The sequence below is a fragment of the Giraffa tippelskirchi genome, chromosome 10 (genome assembly GCF_054371585.1).
Source record: "Giraffa tippelskirchi isolate mGirTip1 chromosome 10, T2T-mGirTip1v1.2.pri, whole genome shotgun sequence".
Classification (NCBI taxonomy): domain Eukaryota; kingdom Metazoa; phylum Chordata; class Mammalia; order Artiodactyla; family Giraffidae; genus Giraffa; species Giraffa tippelskirchi.
In genome coordinates, this window is record NC_137284.1 from 11,288,768 (window position 1) to 11,308,931 (window position 20,164).

The following is a 20,164-nucleotide window of genomic DNA, read 5'->3' on the forward strand; positions in this document are numbered from 1 at the left end:
TTTGCTTCTTAAGATACATATGATTCTGTTACAATAACAGAAACAAAATCAGGAACAACAGGCTGTTGAGCATAGTTTCAGATGTCTTTCCATTTTTTCTTTTGGTTTACTTTGGTTTTGTTTTGGATGGGCAGTATTTTTATTTGTCCTTAGAAGATATCCCACTCTGAATGTAGAGTCATAATTCTGAATTTTAAAGCCACTTAAGTAATGTGTTGTTACATTCTGCTAGTCACCAACTAGATACAATTAGATTTATTAGTCTTTCTTCACTATTTGTTCAGTTCAGTCGCTCAGTTGTGTCCGTCTCTTTGCAACCCCATGCACTACAGCATGCCAGGCTTCCCTATCCACCACCAACTCCCGGAGCTTGCTCAAGCTCATGTCCATCGAGTTGGTGATGCCATCCAACCATCTCATCCTCTGTCTTCCCCTTCTCTTCCTGCGTTCAATCTTTCCTAACATCAGGGTGTTTTCCAATGAGTCGGTTCTTCCCATCAGGTGGCCAAATAATTGGAGCTTCAGCATCAGTCCTTCCAGTGAATGTTCAGGACTGATTTCCTTTAGGTTGGACTGGTTTGATCTCTTAGCAGTCCAAGGGACTCTCAAGAGTCTTCTCCAACACCATAGTTCAAGGGGCATATATGTGTGTCATTTGTCAGATGACGTCATATTCCCCCTGTTGGAATTTAACCACCAAAACTGAATTTAAACAATATACAAAAATGAGGATTAGGACACAGTGCCCCATCTATACACACCTGGCAACCAGAAGAGGCTCCTGTTGTATTCAAGGGACAGGCCTGGATAGATCTCATGCAAGAATAGGCACTGGGAGTCCTGGATGAGTCATTAAACACGATTGCCTTTACTTTGGCTGCCTCAGGTGTTTTGTCTTTGATTGTAAAGATATTTCAAAATTATTTTTTGTGTGTTTGTTTTGGCAGACAAAATTTTTCATGGCATAGACTCTATGGGGAAATTATATCAGAAATATATCCATTTATGTTCAACAGTTAAATCTGTTGGTTTGTATGTTCCTGATGTTCTTTCCTTATAAATAGAAAGAAAACAAACATGTTTCATATGCATTCAGTCTCTTTGTATATCATCGAACTTGAATTAAATACATTCTCTTCCCATTGTACTCCCAACTCTAGGCCAGAAATAAAAACCTGCAGAGACTGAAGGCTGATTCCTGCACATGATTGTGGAGATTTCATTCCCACTGTTTTTTCAGGGAAAAAAAATTAGTTGCTAACATTAAAATCAGTAAATTGTACATAAATATACATACTTCTGACTTGAAAACATGGCCAACTGGCCTGCTTTCCAGCAAGGTTGAAGTGGAGGAAAGGCTGTTCCCAGTGGTAAAGCCTGTGCTGCCCAGGGTCCAACATGGCCACCTAGTCCTAGTATCATTTCTCTTGCCTCTTGGGGCCATGAGTTTGTGAGAAATAGACTGCTAGCTCACCTAAGCTAAACACTATTTTTGTCTTGATCAACTTTGACTTTGAAGCCTCTAACCCAGAACCCAGCACACAGTTCTTCCTTGTACATTTGTTGGATGATATAAAATATCTTGTGGATGCATATGACATTTCTTCCAATACTGAATCCATGCAATTGAAGTATTGCTCTGCCCTAAATCTTTGATGCAGACTGGCATCATAGGTACCCATGATCTCTGCCATTAGACCCACTACCTAAAGCCAGTTGTATGTCCCTGGGCTGTCCCTGAAGTCTTCACTTTGCTATTTGACAACTTATCCTCCTAGCAATCTCCTCTCCAATGAAGACAGCAAGGCATATCTGATGAAGTTGCTAGGAAGATGAGATGAAACCAAGAATGTCGAGCATGTCCCCTAGAGTCCATTTTTATCATGTTCTTAGCAATTTTTTTCTCCAAGCCAGCAAGGTTGTCCATCTTCTTAGATGTCCATGCAGATCAGTTTGATTTTCCAGCCAAGCTTCAAGGAGGAGATTATAATTCAATTCTCTGTATTCTGAGAAGCTTCAAAGTCCACTCGCCGAGGACAATGACGAAGGTAAAGATTTTATCAAGAGCTTTTTGTTTTTATCAGATCTATTAGTGGCCTAAAGGGGAAAATTAGGGCAGGTCAGAGCATATATAACTAGGGGCTCCTGGTCACCACTACATGCTAAGAACCCGAATTTCCCTGAGTACTTGGAGCCAGGATAGAAGCATGAAGTGGCTTGTGCTCCTCGGGCTGGTGGCCTTCTCAGAGTGCATACTCAGGTAAGTATGGGCAGTGTAAGCCACATCATCTTCCTTTGTTGGATTTTTCTTTTCATCTGATTATTATTCCACCCATCAGGTTTAGAAGAGAATGGGTGACAGTCTTAAAGTTCAACTCTTACTTATTGATAAGTACCTAGCTATAGGAAGGTAGCAAGGGTCTTGGTGTAGATATGCATGGTTGCACAACTCTTAGACTCCAGTCATCTCATGACCTATTGAGAATGGAACTCCTTGCAATTGTTCAGTGCACAGTGAATGCAGATGTGGGTATGGTCCTGTGGAATAGCACTTTTTCTACATTTTATTCAACATGTCCTCTTTGTTCTTTCTCTACTTCAGTGTGTATATGTCTATGTCTGCATCTCTGTATCACAATCATTTATCTCTCCATCTCTTTGGAAGACTCTGTGAGTGTATTTCTCTCTGTGTTGTTTTCTTTTCTTTTAATTTTTCATTTGACTCATCCTTCCTTCTCGAGTGTCTGAATTTCCCTAGCCTCTGAATTTCCCTAACTTGTTCCCTATCTCCTGGATTTTTCTTTCAACACTCTCTTCTCTTTCAACTTGGAGAAAGATACACTGTTTTATATCTGTCAAGCAGTGTGACCACAGCCAACTCACAAACCTCTTGCATTTCAAATTCCTCCCTTGTAAAAGAGAATTAAGAATCCCCCTTCTACCTCCTTCCCTAAGCTTCTATGAGAAGGATACAGTGGGATGGCAACAGCAATGCTAATGGCTATCATTGTTGAGACTTCTCTTCCTATTTATCAGGTACCTTATATCCATCACTTCATTTATCCCCAAAATATTCTATTTGGAGGGTGGGAATTGTTACATTTCACCTTTTTACCAAGGGAGAGACTGAGACCCCACATGGCCATATGGCTTACCCAAGATTACAGAACAGAACCGATTTTCAAATCTGTCTTTCCCATGGTATATGCATAAAATTCTGATAATAACATGACTCATAAAAATGATTGGAAGATACACAGTGCCATAACAATGACAGGTGTACCTTAATGATAGCTGACTGTTGCTTCTCCTTTGATTTATATTCCCAACGCTCGGTGAAAGAATACCTCTAACGAAAGTGAAGATCATGCAAGAAACCCTCAATGAAAAAAGCTTGCTGAGCAATTTCCTGAAGGAACGCTCCAAGAGTTCATATATAACTTATCTACCCTTGAGGAACTTCCAGGATGTGAGTGTTTTGGGAGGATGGTGCTCCCCCGCGCCCCCTGGTGGTGTGTCCTAGCACTGGTTCTCATCTGCAAGTAGCAGGTCAGATGTTGGGGCTTGGGCATGTGCAGAAGGCAGGGACACTGGGGAACAGGGACCCCATTCCCACAGGAGAAGGCACTCTCATCCTCCACTCTTGGTATTTGGTGACTAGGCCCAGCAATGACCAGGTGGAAGGCAAACATGCACTTCTGTGTCTAAAATGTGTCATTAGTTTGAGGGAGATTGTTTTCTGAACTCAGTGAGCCACTCAGTTACAGATACAGGCCGAGCCATCTCTGATCAAAAGGTAAAGCCAACTGCAAAGTAATTGTGAATCCCCAGGCAGAGGAATTCAACTTCCACAGATGCAAGAGCCACAGCAGTAAAAATTTACTGAACCCCTATTCCGTGTAACGCCGTAAGAATCTAACATGGTGCTTATTTTTATTAGATTAGGAAAAATGGGCTCATTTTGTTTTCAAGAATGCCCAGGCCAGCCTGGGAGCAAGGCAAAGAGTAAATATATGTCAAATGAAAGGGTCACCTGTGTGGTATTGATTGGATGTGGATTGAGTTTAGAGGCAGTGAGTGGCGTTGATCAAAGAGGACCTCCTGGAGACGGAGGTGCTCAGGTTGGGTTTGGAGAGACAAGAAAGCTTCTCAAATGAAGGCACCAGGACTTCCCTGGGGGTCCAATGGTCATGACTCTGGACTTCGAATGCAGGAGGTACTTCTTCAATGCCTGGTCATAGATTTAATATCCTTCATGCTGTGTAGTGCAGGAAAAACTATCAAATGCAGGCACCTCTGTGAGAAAGATTGCGAGCTGCACGGTGGTTTCAAAGTGATCTCAGGAGACGTGTGACACCCAGAGGGAGGCAGCAGTGTGGGAATCGAGGGGAGCCAGATCTGCACTAACCCACCCCTCCTGGTCTCTGTAGTTCGCCTACATTGGTAATATCACCATTGGAACACCCCCTCAGGAATTCCGGGTTGTATTTGACACGGGCTCATCTGACGTGTGGGTGCCCTCCGTCTCTTGCTCCAGTTCCTCCTGTCGTGAGTACAGACACCCCCAACCCACCCAACTTTTACTTGTCTGACATCCCCTTTTTCATCATTGGCACCTGACACTCATCTGACACTCACCTAACAGTGTGTCTGACTCATCTGACAGTGTCACTGTCTGACACTCATCTCTTGTGTCTGCAGATACACACACTACCTTCAAGTATCAGGACTCTTCCACCTTCCGGCGTACGACCAGGCACTTTGAAATCACCCTTGGATCTGGGAAAATAAAGGGACATCTTGCTTATGACACCATCCGGGTAACGTGTAAACAGTAGCTGAGTCAGGACTGGGAATGGAGTGACCACGGCTACAAAACAGATGCAGGACCACCTGGCAGGACCTGTCCTATGCTAACACCCCTTAGTGATTGGCCACCCTATCCACAGGGTTCTGTCCCTGGGGAGACAGCACCCGTGGTGAACATACAAACCCTCAGATTAGCTAACCTAGAGAGTGCCTTGGGATGTGGACTTGCAGCTCCTCTGCCCATGAGCAGTTCAAAGTTCATTTTTCTGGGAGCGAGAAGAGGGGGGGAAAAGTACCCACTTTTAAATTCTCAGGATGTTCCAGGCACTTTCAGGTAGTAACTAGTTTAATCCTGCAAAAATCCCAAACAGCAGGTACTTTGATTAGCTCATAATACAGATGAAGAAACTGAGGTGCAGATAGCAAAGGCCTTGCAGAGGTCACACATGTGGTAAGCAGTGGAGCTGGGCTGGCTTTTCAGGACTGAAGATGCCGTGGGGTGTTTAGGGGCAGAATCAAACTGATCTGGGGACCCTGGGGGCAGTCAAGTCCTTCCAATATCCGAGAAAGAAAAAAGGAGTACAGAGATGTCAGAGGGCCTGATAAATGAGTTCTCACTCTAGGGGCCTTTGAGAGTCTAATAAAACTTATGACCTACCTCCCACAAAGTGCCTGAGTAGTTCTCCTCTCTCTTTTATCCTCTTTCTCTCACACACACTCACACAAACACACAGATATCCCCCAAAGTGTATTTCCTAGGCATTACTTTCACAGAACCCTGCAAGCAAGATTGTATTTTCGGCTCTGTCTTCCTGGGCAGATGCAGAATCCACAGTATAGTACAGTGAATTCAGTCCATTTCTGTCATTAGGTCATAGTGATGACAAAGAGGAGACTGTTCTGGTCTCTACTCATATTGTCCTGAAGGGGGCACCACTGCGTCTTGTCCTGACTTTTTGTTGCCCCAACTGTACAGAAGACTTGAAGCCAATTTGACTCAAGCAATTGATGTTTTTTCAGAGGGGCAGATGTTTTAAAATCCACAACCCCTCACAAATGGAATCCAAATTCTCCTCAGCTTGGTCCAACCGTCTGAGGTCCACCAAAGACATAGCCCAGCCTCAGTTCTTCTCTGAGGATCTAATGGCAGTGCACCCCAGCCCAGTCCTAGCCCCACTTCACAAATCTGTAAGTGGGAACACTTTTCTCTCCCTCAGATTGGGGACCTTGTAAGTACTGACCAGCTGTTCGGTCTAAGCCTGGAGGTGTCTGGATTTGACGATTCGCCCTTTGATGGCGTCGTGGGCTTGAACTACCCCAACATATCCGTCTTAGAAGGCATCCCCATCTTTGACAACCTGAAGAAACAAGGTGCCATTTCTGAGCCTGTCTTTGCCTTCTACTTGAGCAAGTAAGTCTGAGCTGGATAAGACCTCTCTCCAAATTAGCTTAAGATGCTTCAGTGGCAAGAAAATTATAGAACACTTGATACAGAAGTATCCGGAGAGATAATATACCCCAGGAGAACTATGGCCCCAGGGCCCTACCTGGCTTCACTACTGGACCTTATAAATAGAGCTTTATTGGAACACAACCGTGCTCCTGGGCTCAAGAGCAGTGGTTTGGTGTAGGGGGTGAGTGGAGATGAAGACTAATGCAAGGTATCAAGATGTGAGTTGGAAGAAAAAGCAACAAGATTTACTGATGATTTTGAAATGGAAGGAAAGAGAGGGATGGTGGAAATCTTTCCTTCCTCACTAACATTTCACTGGGAGCCCAGACCAGCTACACAATTTGAAGGAGCCAGTGCAAAACAAAAGTGTGGGACCCAAAACGAAAGGATGGGACTCCTTTTTCAATAAGTATTGGGATTTCAAGATAGGGAGAGCAGAGGTGGGGTCCCCTGCTGAGGGTGGGGCCCTATGGACAGCACAGGTCACAGGTTAGTGGTGCCAACTGTGGATGAGGCAGAACCCACAACTTTAACACTTTCAGGCCCTGATTTTTCTGGCCTGAGACAAGGGGAAGCCAAAACCTTCAGCACACTGTTCTCTGAGGGTATCTCTGAGCACACAGGTTACAGAAGATCCAGAACTCTTCAGAAGCTTGATTAGGTGGAGCCCAGGGTGGGGGGGTGGCCTAGCTTCTACCCTCCTCTGTGCCACTTATTAGCCAGTAACTGACCTTGGTCCAGTTCACAACCGCTCATAGCCTCAATTTCTACATTTATAAATAGGGACATCATCAGGGCCTTGATGGGTGGACAAGCTCAGCCCTGACAGTGCTGTTGTTACTGTCCTCCAAGGATCACCCTCTTACTTCTTTCTACAGATGCTTGGTGGGCAACGGTGTGCTGATGTTGGGTGGCGTGGACAAAGCCTACTACAGGGGAGTGCTCAACTGGGCACCACTGACCCGAGTGGGTGACTGGCGTGTAAACGTGGACCAGTAAGCTTCTCCCTCTGAGGGTCACCCCAAGTGATGCTCCCACATCTGTACAGGACACAAGGCAGACACACACAAATACACTCACAGACATACACCAAACAGACATATACACCATCCACAATGACACATACAGACACACAGACACATGCAAACACAAAGGCAGGCACATATAAACACACAAGCAGATACATACAAACACACACAGAGATATACATTGCATAGGCAGACAGACACACAAGCAAACAGACAGAGCCACATACAAATACACACACAAACACAGAAACACATAGATACAAAAACCACCCATGGATTCATAATTTCCCCAGGCCTCCTGACCAGGGCTCTGCCCAGGGTCCTTGACAGGATCCAGAGAGGCCTGTGCAGCTGGGGGAGGGCTTCACCCCTGAGTGTGAGGTGGGGAGCATGGTTAGAGAACCATACAGTGTGGTGAAAAGAGGATTAGGGAGAATTTCCTCAGCCTGAACAGAGTTGTGATAAGATGACCAACTGTCCATGTTTCCACAGGACTGAGGAAGCTCTCAGTTCATATAAATGTCAGTTTTAAAATAAGGAACATCCCGAACAAATGGGAAAAACTGGTCTCCTTAGGGAGAATACCTTCTAGCCAGCAATGGAGAGAAGTTGGCCACAGTCTTGAGATCTGAAAGTGGCTCATAATAAAAGACATCCCACATAACCATAGCTACCTATTACCTACCCCGGGCACACAGTGCAGCAGGTGCTGTAACTGAGAGAATCAGGAAGGTGGGATTCAGAAGTGACTTGAGAACAAGGGGCAATAATTGATGGGATTCTGTGTAATACCTTCAGACAAATGCTGACCTGTCTTTGGAGTTCCCCTGGGCTACTCAGGTATCACCTGGCCAGGGCCTCAGTGTCTGAGCTGGGTGAGTGAGCACTGCTGGAGATTCCCTCTCTCAGGGCAACTGGTCTCCCCAACCCCATGAGAATCTGCTGCCACAGGGAACCTCTACCTTCACTGTGTATTTGACCCGTTTTTGTTCGACACCAGATACAGCTCTCTGGATGTTCCTCATTCATGATTTTCACAGGCTTCATCCACTCATTCAACTGACAAGCGTTGTGCATCCACTGTGGCCCAGCAGTTTAGGGACGTGATGAGAATAAAAGTTTCCCTCACATCTGAGAAGGCGTATGTACAAGAAATGCCTCACAGACATAGTGAATTGTCGCTTTGGTACATACTAGACATGAGGAAGGGTCTACAGAGAATGACCAAGACAGGAGACTGATATACACCAGGGAAAGACTTTCCTGAAACCATGACGGTTAAGCTGGAATCTGGAAGAGGAGAAGAAATTTGCTAGTCAAAGGGGAGGGGGGTCTTCTAGGAAGGAAGGCCAGCTTGTGTCAAGGTACAAAAGAGCCTGGTGTATTCAAATATTGCATTCAAGGATGTCAAGGAAGGTGTTATGTCGAGAGCAAAGGAAAAGAGTCAGGGCAAGAGATGAAGGGCTATTCAGGAGACAATCGGGAAGGGGGCAGCTCTGGAGAGACTCAGAGTGACCTTGATGCTCTTTTTATCCCACTATCTCTTAGCATCACCATGAAAGGACAGTTTATTGCTTGTTTTGCCGGCTGCGAGGCCCTTGTGGACACTGGGACATCATGGATCCTTGGCCCAAAAGCAATGATCATTAACATTCACAGGTTCCTCCCTGCCACACCACTGGGTTCCAAGGTGAAGGGTCATGCCACAGGGTCACTCCCAGTCTCCCCACACAACAAGGGTCCCCAGGGCCAACCTCTCTCCGTCTCTGTCTAACAGCACTACATCCCATGTTCTGCCATCAAAGTACTGCCTTCTATAATCTTCACCATCAACGGCATCAGCTACCCAGTGCCTCCTCAAGCCTACATCCTCAAGGTGAGGGGACAACCCTGAGGCTTGGTTCTCAAATAGGAACTTGCAGAAACCCTTGAGCTGGTTCAGGGAGGAGGGCACCCTCTGCAGGCCATTTCACACCATGGCAGATGCTCCTGAGCCCCTGTAGCTGGGCCAGTGCCTCCTACCAGACCAACCACTTGAGAGTAAAGGTCAGTCTGGGACACTGGTCTTCCTGAAATAGATGTGGAGACACCACTCCGGGCTGGCCTGGTATGAATCACAACGAGAGGGGAACACTAAGGACTTCTGTCTTCAGAGAACTTCAGTTCAATCAGAGCCCTCAGATGCATGAACACAGAAAGTCAGCTCTAGCAATCCCTAACATAGGCCATGTGACAAAGAGAATGGCTGGGGACAGTCCCAGTGTGCTGTCCCACTATAGGGATTAACAGTCTCCTTTCCCTTCTCAAAGTTTTCCTGGTTTGCATGATAAATTACATAGCTACCCTAGTCTCAGCTGCATTTTTCCCGTGCTATGCCCAGGTGCCCCCTTTGTGAGTTGGGATACCCAACCCTTCTGTGGGGAGGTTGGATGCTAAGGTGAATAAAGGGTGCACAGTGACTGTACAGCCCTGAAACAGGGTGGAGGCTTCATGTCAGCTCCCTGTGGGAGTTCAGAGCAGGCTGATGGGCTCAAAGAAGGCTTTCAGGAAGAGGGAATTTCAGAAATTCTAACCCCGCAGACTCCTAGAGCAATAAGGGGAACTGCTTGTCTCTAGGCAAATCTACACTGGATTTCATGCAAATGGTGCCAAAGGTGCTCTGCAAAGGGGCACTGGGGACTTACTAGGGGTGACCAGGGCTACAGACCGACCGGTGGGGGTGGAGCATGAGAGTAAGTCACACATCCATTCCTGGAGTGGCCAAAGAGGGTGAGTGTGGGTTCAAGGAGTTTTCCCAGAGGGCCTGAGCGAAGACTTAAAGAATGTGTTGTGAGCACTGCTATTAATGTATTTAACAAGCATAACGAGCAATGAGCTACTGTATAGCACAGGGAAACCTGCTCAATGTTAGGTGGCAGCATGGATGGGAGGGGTATCTTTGGGACAAGGCTGCATGTATATGTATGACTGAGTCACTTCATTGTCCACCTGAAACTCAGAATATTGTTAATCACCTATAGTCAAATACAAAAATGAAGGTTTTTAATAAAGCATAGGTTGTGGGGACGAGGAAGGACTGGCAATCTCTGCAGAGAAAACAAGAATCAGGAGTCAGTAGGAACCCTTGTTTTTTCTCTAAAAAATATGTATTGAAGTATGACTAATCTTCAGTGTTGCCTTAAGTTCTGCTGCACAGCAAACTGACTCAGTTATACACATACAAAAATATAGATTCTTTTTCTTATTTTTTTTCAGTACGTTGTATCACTGGATATTGAATATATTTCCGTGCAGTCTCAGTAGGACTTTGTTGTTTATCATTCCTCTGTATATTACTTTGTATCTGACAATCCCCTACTCCCTGTCCTCCCCTCCCCCATACCTTCCTTCTGGCAACCACATGCCTTGGCCCTTTTTGTTTTGGATGAACCCTCACATCCCCAGCTGCTGAGAAAATCACCTGATACTTACCATAAGAGGGAAATAAAACCAAGAAGTGTGCTGAGTCTGGATATTGGGGGGAGTCACAGGTAAGTGCTCAGGCTGACTGGTATGTGTCTCCCCCCCCCCAGGATGCCCGTGGCCACTGCGTTAGCGGCTTTAGAGGAAACACAGAAGTTTATCTCCACGCAGAGACCTGGATCCTGGGTGACGTCTTCCTGAGGCTGTATTTCTCGGTTTATGATCGAGGAAATAACAGGATTGGCCTGGCTCAGGCAGTGTAAATGCTTGGACCTGTTTAGGAATCAATCAGGCTGCTCCAAACACACACTTGCTCACACTTAGGGCATTCCTGCCCAGGGATGCTGGTGAACTTTTTATGTAGTGCTCTGTAAACGCTATTCTCAGTAAAGAATAAAAGGTTTCACTCTCAATGGTGCTAAAACAAATGGGTGCCTCTGTTGGGTCTGGGATGTGCATAATGATCAGGAAGGATCTGGTACCAAGTCTGAGGCACAGTTGAGAGGAGCCCAGCTCCAATTGGCTTTGGAAAGGGGGGACTTATTGGAAGGATTCTGGGCATCTGGGACACAAGAACCAGAGCAGATCCAAAGATCTCAGTGATTGGACCCAAGAAATCATAAGTCATCAGTTTTCTCTTTCTCATCCTCACTTTCCCCTCTCTCTTTTTGACTGTCTTAGTCTGACAGCTTTCTTCCCTAAGGCTTCTACCCCTAGTGAGGGAATTCAGAGCTACCTGCCCTAGGGTTTTATATCCTGAAGTCATCTAACCCATAAGAAAAAAAGCTCAGAGACATCAGGATTCAAGGGAGTGCTCTGAATGGCTCACCTCGATCACATGTCCAGCTGGAGACCAACCATCCTGGTAGTGCCATGGAATCCTACGATTGGCTTTACCTGGTCATGTGGCCCTGACCCAGCAGCAAACATGATTGTCAACTTCTTGCAGAACCACATGACTGGAGCTGGGTAGATGTAGCCTCAAAGATAGTGGCTGGGGGATGGTCTAGACCATGGAAGAGTTTATGACTCTTCCACCACCGACTCCACCACCTCCTCATTCAGAGGAATTATAAGGTGTAATGAAAATAATCTAATCATCCCATCTCAGGTGAACATTGGCAGTGGGCTTCTGCTTCAGGAGTTCTGTGTGAGTCCATCATACTGAAAGGGTTTGTTTTTGTCCCTACACCCCAGTCACCAGCTCTCTGCCACACACGCCTGCTGTGTCCTGTCCAGTCCCACTTGGCAAGTGATGGCCCCTGTGGATCCCTGAGACATCCTCCTCCTGCAGGGCCCAAATGCCCTTTCCTTGGCCTCCAACACTGCTGGGGAGAATGCAACTCGTATATCGGGGCACCCAGTGTACAAAGAGGCTTCAGCCTTTCTGAGCTTCCTCCAGGGGTGGTGCTACAAACCATTTGGTTGGAGCTACCATGGTTCGGCAATTTTGGAGTGGAAACATCGGGTCTTCCCACCTGGACACCCTCGGCAGAGGCCTCATCTGGGACAGCAGGGGTCAGAGATTGATTACCTTTAGGATTGACTGGTTTCATTTCCTTGCTCTAAAAGGGACTCTCAAGAGTCTTCTCCAGTACCACTATTCAAAAACACCAATTCTTAGGTGCTCCCCATTCTATAATCTCACATCTGTACAAGACTACTGGAAAAAGCCATGACCCTGATACTACAGACCTTTGTCAGCCAAGTGATGTGTCTGCTTCTTAATACACTGTCCAGGTTTGCCATAGCTTTACTTCCAAGGAGCAAGTGTCTTTTAATTTCATGCCTGTGGTCAAGGCCCATTGTGATTTTGGAGCCCATGAAAATAAACTCTGCCACTGTTTTCACTTTTCCTCCATCTATTTGCCATGAAGTGATGGGACTCAGTGCCATGATCTTAGTTATTTGCTGAGTTTTAAGGCAGCTTTTTCCTGTTCTCTTTCACCCTCATCAAGAGGCTCTTTAGTTCCTCTTCCCTTTCTCCCACTAGCGTGGTAACTTCTTAATATCTTCTCTTGTTATTTCCCACAGCAATCTTGATTCCAACTTGAGATTATCCAGCCCAGCACTTTGAGTGATGTGTCCTCAGTTCAGTTCAGTGACTCATTTGTGTCTGACCCTTTGCAACCCCATGGATTGCAGCACTCCATGCTTGCCTGTCCATCACCAACTCCTGGAACCTACTCAAACTCATGTCCATTGATTCGCTGATGCTATCCAACCATCTCATCCTCTGTCATCCCCTTTTCCTCCTGCCTTCAATCTTTCCCAGCATCAGGATTTTTCCCAATGAGTCGGTTATTCTCATCATGTGGCCAAAGTTTTGGAGTTTCAGCATCAGCATCAGTCCGTCCAATGAATATTCAGGACTGACTACATTTAGGAATGACAGTTGGTCTCTTTGCACAGTCCAAGGGATTCTCAAGAGTGTTCTCCAACACCACAATTCAGAAGCATCAATTTTTCGGTGCTCAGCCTTTTTTATAGTCCATCTCTCACATTCATACATGATTACTAGAAAAACCATAGCTTTGACTAGACAGACCTTTGTCAGCAATGTAATGTCTCTGCTTTTTAATATTCTGTCCAGGTTGGTCATAGCTTTTCTTTCAAGGAGTACACGTCTTCTAATTTCATGGCTACTGTACCCATCCGCAGTGATTTTGGACCCCAAGAAAATAAAGTCTCCCACTGTTTCCACTGTTTCCCTATCTGTTTGCCATGAAGTGATGGGACCAGATGCCATGATCTTAGTTTTCTGAATGTTGAGTTTTAAGACAGCTTTTTCACTCTCCTCTTTCACTTTCTTCAAGAGGCTCTTTAGTTCCTCCTTTCTTTCTGACATAAGGGTGGTGTCATCTGCGTATCTGAGGTTATTGATATTTCTCTGGCATTCCTGATTCCAGCTTGTGCTTCATCCAGCCAGGCATTTCACATGATGTACTCTGCAACTAAGTTAAATAAGCAGGGTGACAATATACAGACTTGACGTACTCCTTTCCCAATTTAGAACCAGTCTGCTTTTCCATGTCTGGTTCTAACTGTTGCTTCTTGACCTGCATACAGATTTCTCAGGAGGCTGGTAAGGTGGTATGGTAATCCCACCTCTTGAAGAATTTTCCAGTTTGTTGTGATCTACCCAGTCAAAGGCTTTGGCTCAATCAATAAAGCAGAAGAAGATGTTTTTCTGGAATTCTCTTGCTTTTTCTATGATCCAATGGACGTTGGCAACTTGATATCTGGTTCCTCTGCCTTTTCTAAATCCAGTTTGAACTTCTGAAAGTTCATAGTTCATATACTGTTGAAGCCTAGCTTGGAGAATTTTGAGCATAACTTTGCTAGCATGTGAGATGAGTGAAATTGATAAAGCAATTCTTTCACATGGCCCTTGGAGAATTTTTATTATGAGTTTGCTAGCGTGTGAGATAAGTGAAACTGAGAGAGAAATTCTTTCACATTGCCCTTCATTAGGATTGGAATGAAACTGACCTTTTCTAGTCCTGTAGCCACTGCTGAGTTTTCCAAATTTGCATTGAGTGGAGCACTTTAACAGCATCATCTTTTAGGATCTGTAGTAGCTCAGCTGTAATTCCATCACCTCCACTAGTTTGCTTGTAGTGATGCTTCCTAAGGCCCATTGACTTCACATCCCAGAATGTCTGGGGCTAGGTGAGTGATTGCACCATTGTGGTTATCTGGGTCATGAACATCTTTTTTGTATGGTTTTTATGTGTATTCTTGCCACCTCTTCTTAATATCTTCTGCTTCTGTTAAGTCCATACCATTTCTGTCCTTTATTGTGCCCATGATTGCATTAATGTTCCCTTGATAGCTCTAATTTTCTTGAAGATACGTCCTATATATAGGTTAAATGAACAGACTGACAAACAAACCTTGTCATGCTCCTTTTCCAATTTTGCATCATTCAGCTGCTGTTCCATGTCTGGTTCTAACTGTCACTTTTTGAACTGCATACAGATATTTCAGAAAGCATGTAAGTGATCTGGGACTCCCACTTCTTTAAGAATATTCCAGTTTGTTGTGGTCCACACAGTGAAAGGCTTTAGCATAGTCAGTGAAGCAGATGTAGATATTTTTCTGGAATTCCCTTACTCATCCAATGGATGTTGGCAATTTGATCTCTGGTTCCTCCACCTTTTCTAATTCCAGCTTCTACATCTGGAATCTCTCAGTTCATGTACTGTTGAAGCTTTGCTTGAAGAATTTTGAGCATTACCTCCAAGCATGTGAGATGAGTGCGATTGTTTGATAGTTTGAAAATTCTTTGGAATTATCGTTCTTAGAGATTGGAATAAAAGCTGTCCTTTTCCAGGACTGTGGCCATTGCTGAGTTTTCCAAATTTGCTGACATATTGAGTGCAGCACCATCTCTTTACAGCAACATCTTTTAGGAGTTTTAACAGCTCAGCTGGAATTCCATCACCTGCACTAACTTGTTCTGAGTGATGCTTCATAAGGGCCACTTGACTTCATACTCCAGGATGTCTTGCTTTACATGAGTGACCCCAGCATCATGCCTATCTGGGTCATTAAGACCTTTTTTGTGTAGTTCTTCTGTGTATTCTTTTCACCTTGTGTTAATCTCTCCTGCTTCTGCTAGGTCCTTGCCTTTTCTGTCCTTTGTGTCCATCACTGCATGAAATGTTACTGTGGTATCTCCGATTTTCTTGAAGAGATCTCTAGTCTTTACAATTCCATTGTTTTCCTTTATTCCTAGACTTTCTTATCTCTTGTTGCTATCCTCTGGAAGTCTGCACTCCATTGGGTATATCTTTCCCTTTCTCATTTGACTTTGGCTTCTCTTCTTTTCTCAGCTGTTTGTAAGCCCTCCTCAGACAACCACTTTGACTCCTTGCATTTCTTTTTCTTGGGGATGGTTGTGGTCACCATCTCCTGTACAATGTTACAAACTTCCATCCATAGGTCTTCAGGCACTCTGCCTACGAGATCTAATCCCTTGAATCTATTTGTCACCTCCACTGTATGATCGTAAAGGGTTAGGTCATACTCGAATGTTCTAGTGTTTTTCTTTTCTTTCTTCAATTTAAACCTGAATATTGCCTGCTTCTGCCTAAACAGTTAGTGCTAGATAACCCCTCTCCACCTGCAGTGGGTGTGGAGCAAAAACACACAATTTGAGGACTGGGTTTGTGCTTGGCTTTTCATAGGCTTAGCCGTATAACCTTGATCAAGCCCCTTAACCTCAGTTTCCTCATCTGGAAAATGGGCACCACGATGATAATTCCACCTTTTAGAGTGCATGTGTGCATGCAAGTGGTCCAGAGAGGCTTTCTGAGTTCCTGACTCTGAATGAAATATGAATTATTCCGCCTCCTGGGAGGGGGCAATCTTTTGTTTAGAGGTTATGGCTGCCATCCCCAAAACTAAATATTGAGTCAAGCAAAATAACATCTATTCCTGAACGATGACGCAGAACTCTGACTGAACTGATGTTTCTGTTTTGGTGCTCCAACAGGGGCTAAAACACTGGCTCAGATTACTCCCTTCCTCAGCCTTACCAGTCAGCCTTTTCTTGCCAACTATTTCTAGCCTGAAATCACACTGCAAGGAGAGTTGTAAAGGCTTTTGGTCTCTTGACAGTTTCCCACATCTCTAGCATAGCATAAGAAGCTGTTACCATGGCAACCTGCACAGTCCAATTTCAACCTCTTAAATGGAACTGCCCTATTCGGTCCCTCATGTCTAAAACATCTGCAGTTGCCTTATAAATCTTCCTATGCTTGCTGTTTAATGAAGAAATATGTGTGGATCTGATCTAGCTTTCTTTTCCAAGGATGATTCCAGTCATGAAATGAAGTAACCAGACTTTCGGTCATCTAACTGTACACAGGAATTGACCAAAGCAAACCACCCATCGTGCATTTCTCGCTTGCCTCAAAATACCATTTAAGTGATTTGTCGCAACTACCTCATACATTGGCATGTACACTCCAGAAGGGAGACTTTTTCTCTGGATTCGTTTTCCACCCAATGCAGAATGTCTACCATGAGCCTGGCCATCCAGCAGCTGGTCACCTTGTTTTTGCAGACTCAGTCTACTCCAGGTCTCTTCCACATCCCCCAACAAAATCTAGAGAGCAAATTCAGTCAAAGCTCTCACTCCTGCAGAAAACAGTTTTGTTTTGTTTTTTTAAACGTTTGGTAACACTTTCAAAATCTTGTGCTCCTTAGCTTGCAATTGAAGGACTTTGCATCAGCGCCCAGCAGTCTCCACTTGCTTCTAAATCTTTCTGCACTCCCACCAGAACACCGGCTTCTCAGGATCCTGTGTTCTCGTTGTTGTTCTTCAGTTGCTAAGTCAAGTCTGACTCTTTGTGATTACTTGGACTGCAGCAAGCCAGGCTTCCTTGTCCTTCACTATTTCCCAGAGTTTCTTCAAACTCATGTCCATCGAGTCGGTGATACCATCCCACCATCTCATCCTGTCATCCCCTTCTCTTCCTTCCCACAATATTTCCCAGCATCAGGGTCTCTTCCAATGAGCTGGCTCTTCACATCAGGTGGCCTAAGTATTGGAGCTTCAACTTCAGCATCAGTCCTTTCATTGAATATTATTCTACCACTTCCAAAACAAAACTGATGTTTCCATCACCTGACAATATTGGGCTTCGATAAAGTTTAATAGAACTGGGATCTTGTTCTCTGGGAGCTCCCAGCACTGCCGCCCTGCCTTTACTCTTAACATTCCCTCCACCTGGCTTAGAATTTCTTCCCTACAGCTTCTCCAGCTTGAAAAGGCCTGCTGACCCATCGTTGTCAGCTATCCAAGAATTGTTCTTTCCTCTTTCCCCAAAGACTTCTTCCTGGTCCCCGATGGTCCTCTGTACATACCACATAGCAATTATTATGTAGGAATCAGCATGTTACTTCAGCAAGACGGGAGCTCCCCAAAGACCCAACACATGTTCCCCATCATGTCTGCACCCCTTCATGGAGGTCAGTGCCTAGCATTGCACAAGGTGTTCAGTGAGTGCAGCCTCCATTTTGGCAGACAGAGAGGAGCAAAGACCACATTTATCTTCCTGCCTCAAGCAACTCCCAACTAGACAAAATAATTGAAACAGCAGTTTTTTGTACATCAAACATTAAGCAGCTGAGAATGAATTCCTGAGATGGTGGAGCAAGCAAGGTGAGCTCTACAATTGTCCCAACTCTAGACCGAGTTTGCAACACATGGTACAGGGAGGGGGCATGCAGGCAGATCCAAATAGTCTCCCCAAGTTGGGAAAGAAAGAGTTGGGACTCTCGAGTTCACAGGAGAGAGCTACACACAGAGACTATGGGAGTATGCAGGAGATACCCCTCCAGTTTTCGGTTGAGAGTTGATAGTATTGGTCATAATTAGAGGGAACAACCATTGAGTTTCAAATTGAGCCAAGTCTAATTGTGTCCCCACCCACCAGAATGGAAATTGCTCAATTCACAGGACATCAGTAGGGGACTGAAGACAGTATTGCCTTGTGAGTGGGGAAAATTAAACCTGCTCTAAAGGCTGGTCTCATTTCAGCCAACAAAGCAATAAGAAAGCCTTCAAAAGTACAGTTTTTTCCACGAAATTGACAGTGATCCAAAACAGTGCTGCAATACTTATCAAAATTAAAAAATATCAGACAAGGTAAAATTTATAACATTCAACATCCAATTTAAAATTTCTGTACAAAGTGAAATGATTTGTCCTAATTCCATCATAATATTGTAAATCAATTGTTCTCCAATTAAGAAAAATTCAGTTTAGTTCAGTCACTCAGTCGTAACCGACTTTTTGCAATCCCTTGGACTGGGGCAGGTCAGGCTTCTGTATTCATCACCAGCTCCTGGCGTTTGCTCAAACTCATATCTATGGAGTCGGTGATCACATCCAATCATCTCATCCTCTGTTGTCTCCTTCTCCTCCTGCCTTCAATCTTTCCAAGTATCAGGTACTTTTCCAATGAATCAGTTTTTCTCATCAGGTGGCAAAATTATTGGAGCTTCAGCATCAGTCCTTAGAATGAATATTTGGGACTGATTTCCTTTAGGATTGACTGGTTAGACCTCCTTGCAGGCCAAAGGACTGTCAAGAGTCTTGTCCAACACCACAGTTCAAAAGCATCATTTCTTTGGCACTCAGCTTTCTTTATAGTCCAATTCTTACATCTATCCATGACTACCAGAAAAATGATAGCTTTGACTAGATGGACCTTTGTCAGCAAAGTAATGTCTCTGCTTATTTTATGTTGTCTAGGTTTGTCATAGCTTTTCTTCCAAGGAGCAAGAGTCTTTTAATTTCACGGCTGCAATCACTATGTGCAGTGATTTTGGAGCCCTCCAAAATAAAGTCTTTCACTGTTTCCATTGTTTCCCCATCTATTTGCTATGAAGTGATGGGACTAGATGATTTAATCTAAGTTTTTTGAATGCTGAGTTTTAAGCCAACTTTTTCACTCTCCTCTTTCACTTTTATCAAGAGGCTGCCATAAGGCTGGTGTCATCTGTATATCTGAGGTTATGGATATTTCTCCTGGCCATCTTGATTCCAGCCTGTGCTTCATCCATCTGGGCATTTCCCCTGATGTAATATGCATGTAAGTTAAATAAACAGGGTGACAAAATACAGCTTTGACGTACTGTTTCCCAATTTAGAACCAGTCTGGTTCTAATTGGTGCTTCTTGACCTGCATATAGCTTTCTCAGGAGGCAGGTTAGATGATCTGGTATTCCCATCTCCTTAAAAATTTTGCAGAGTTTGTTGTGATCCACACAGTCAATGGCTTTAGCATAGTCAATGAAGAAGTAGATGTCTTTCAGGAATTTTCTTGCTTTTTTTATGATCCAATGATGTTGACATTTTGATGCCTGGTTTCTCTGCCTTTTCTAAATCCAACCTGAACATCTGGACATTCTTGGTTCATGTACTGTTGAAGCCTAGTTTGGAGAATTTTGAGTATTACTTTGCTAGTGTGTGAGGTGAGTGAAATTGTACAGCAGTTTAAACATTGTTTGGCCCTACTTTTCTTTGATTTGGAATGAAAACTGACCTTTTCCAGTCCTGTGGCCACTGCTGAGTTTTCCAGGTTTGCTGGTATATTGAGTAGTAAGTGAACTGAATCGAAAGTCTCTCAGTTGTGTCTGACTCTTTGTGACCCCGTGGACTATACTGTCCATGGAATACTCCAGGCCAGAATACTAGAGTGGGTAGCCATTCCCTTTTTCAGGGGATCTTCCAAATCCAGCTGTCAAACCCAGGTGTCTTGCATTGCATGTGGATTCTTTAGCCACTGAGGTGCCAGGGAAGTAGGATAGCTTCCCTGAAATAGCTCAGCTGTAATTCCATTTATTACTTATTAAGATAAATAAGTAAATTTAAAAAGAAAAAAAAAACTCCAGA

The 20,164-nt window shown here is 44.4% G+C and overlaps 2 protein-coding genes across 2 annotated transcripts in view; both read left to right on the plus strand.

Moving 5' to 3' along the window:
- Positions 1 to 2,159: 2,159 nt before the first annotated feature.
- On the plus strand, positions 2,160 to 11,015 carry LOC145523109 (pregnancy-associated glycoprotein 1-like). Its single transcript, XM_081532895.1, has 9 exons — positions 2,160 to 2,260; positions 3,343 to 3,469; positions 4,431 to 4,548; positions 4,702 to 4,820; positions 6,027 to 6,220; positions 7,141 to 7,257; positions 8,839 to 8,980; positions 9,068 to 9,166; positions 10,863 to 11,015. The coding sequence occupies exons 1-9, from the start codon at positions 2,160 to 2,162 to the stop codon at positions 11,013 to 11,015; spliced, it is 1,170 nt and encodes a 389-aa protein (XP_081389021.1).
- A 6,642-nt stretch (positions 11,016 to 17,657) lies between these two features.
- LOC145522391 (pregnancy-associated glycoprotein 2-like) overlaps positions 17,658 to 20,164 on the plus strand; it is a 34,115-nt gene continuing 31,608 nt past the window's right edge. The window contains exon 1 of the mRNA XM_081531137.1: positions 17,658 to 17,733. Coding sequence (XP_081387263.1) covers positions 17,658 to 17,733 — 76 coding nt within the window. The remainder of the gene's footprint in view (positions 17,734 to 20,164) is intronic.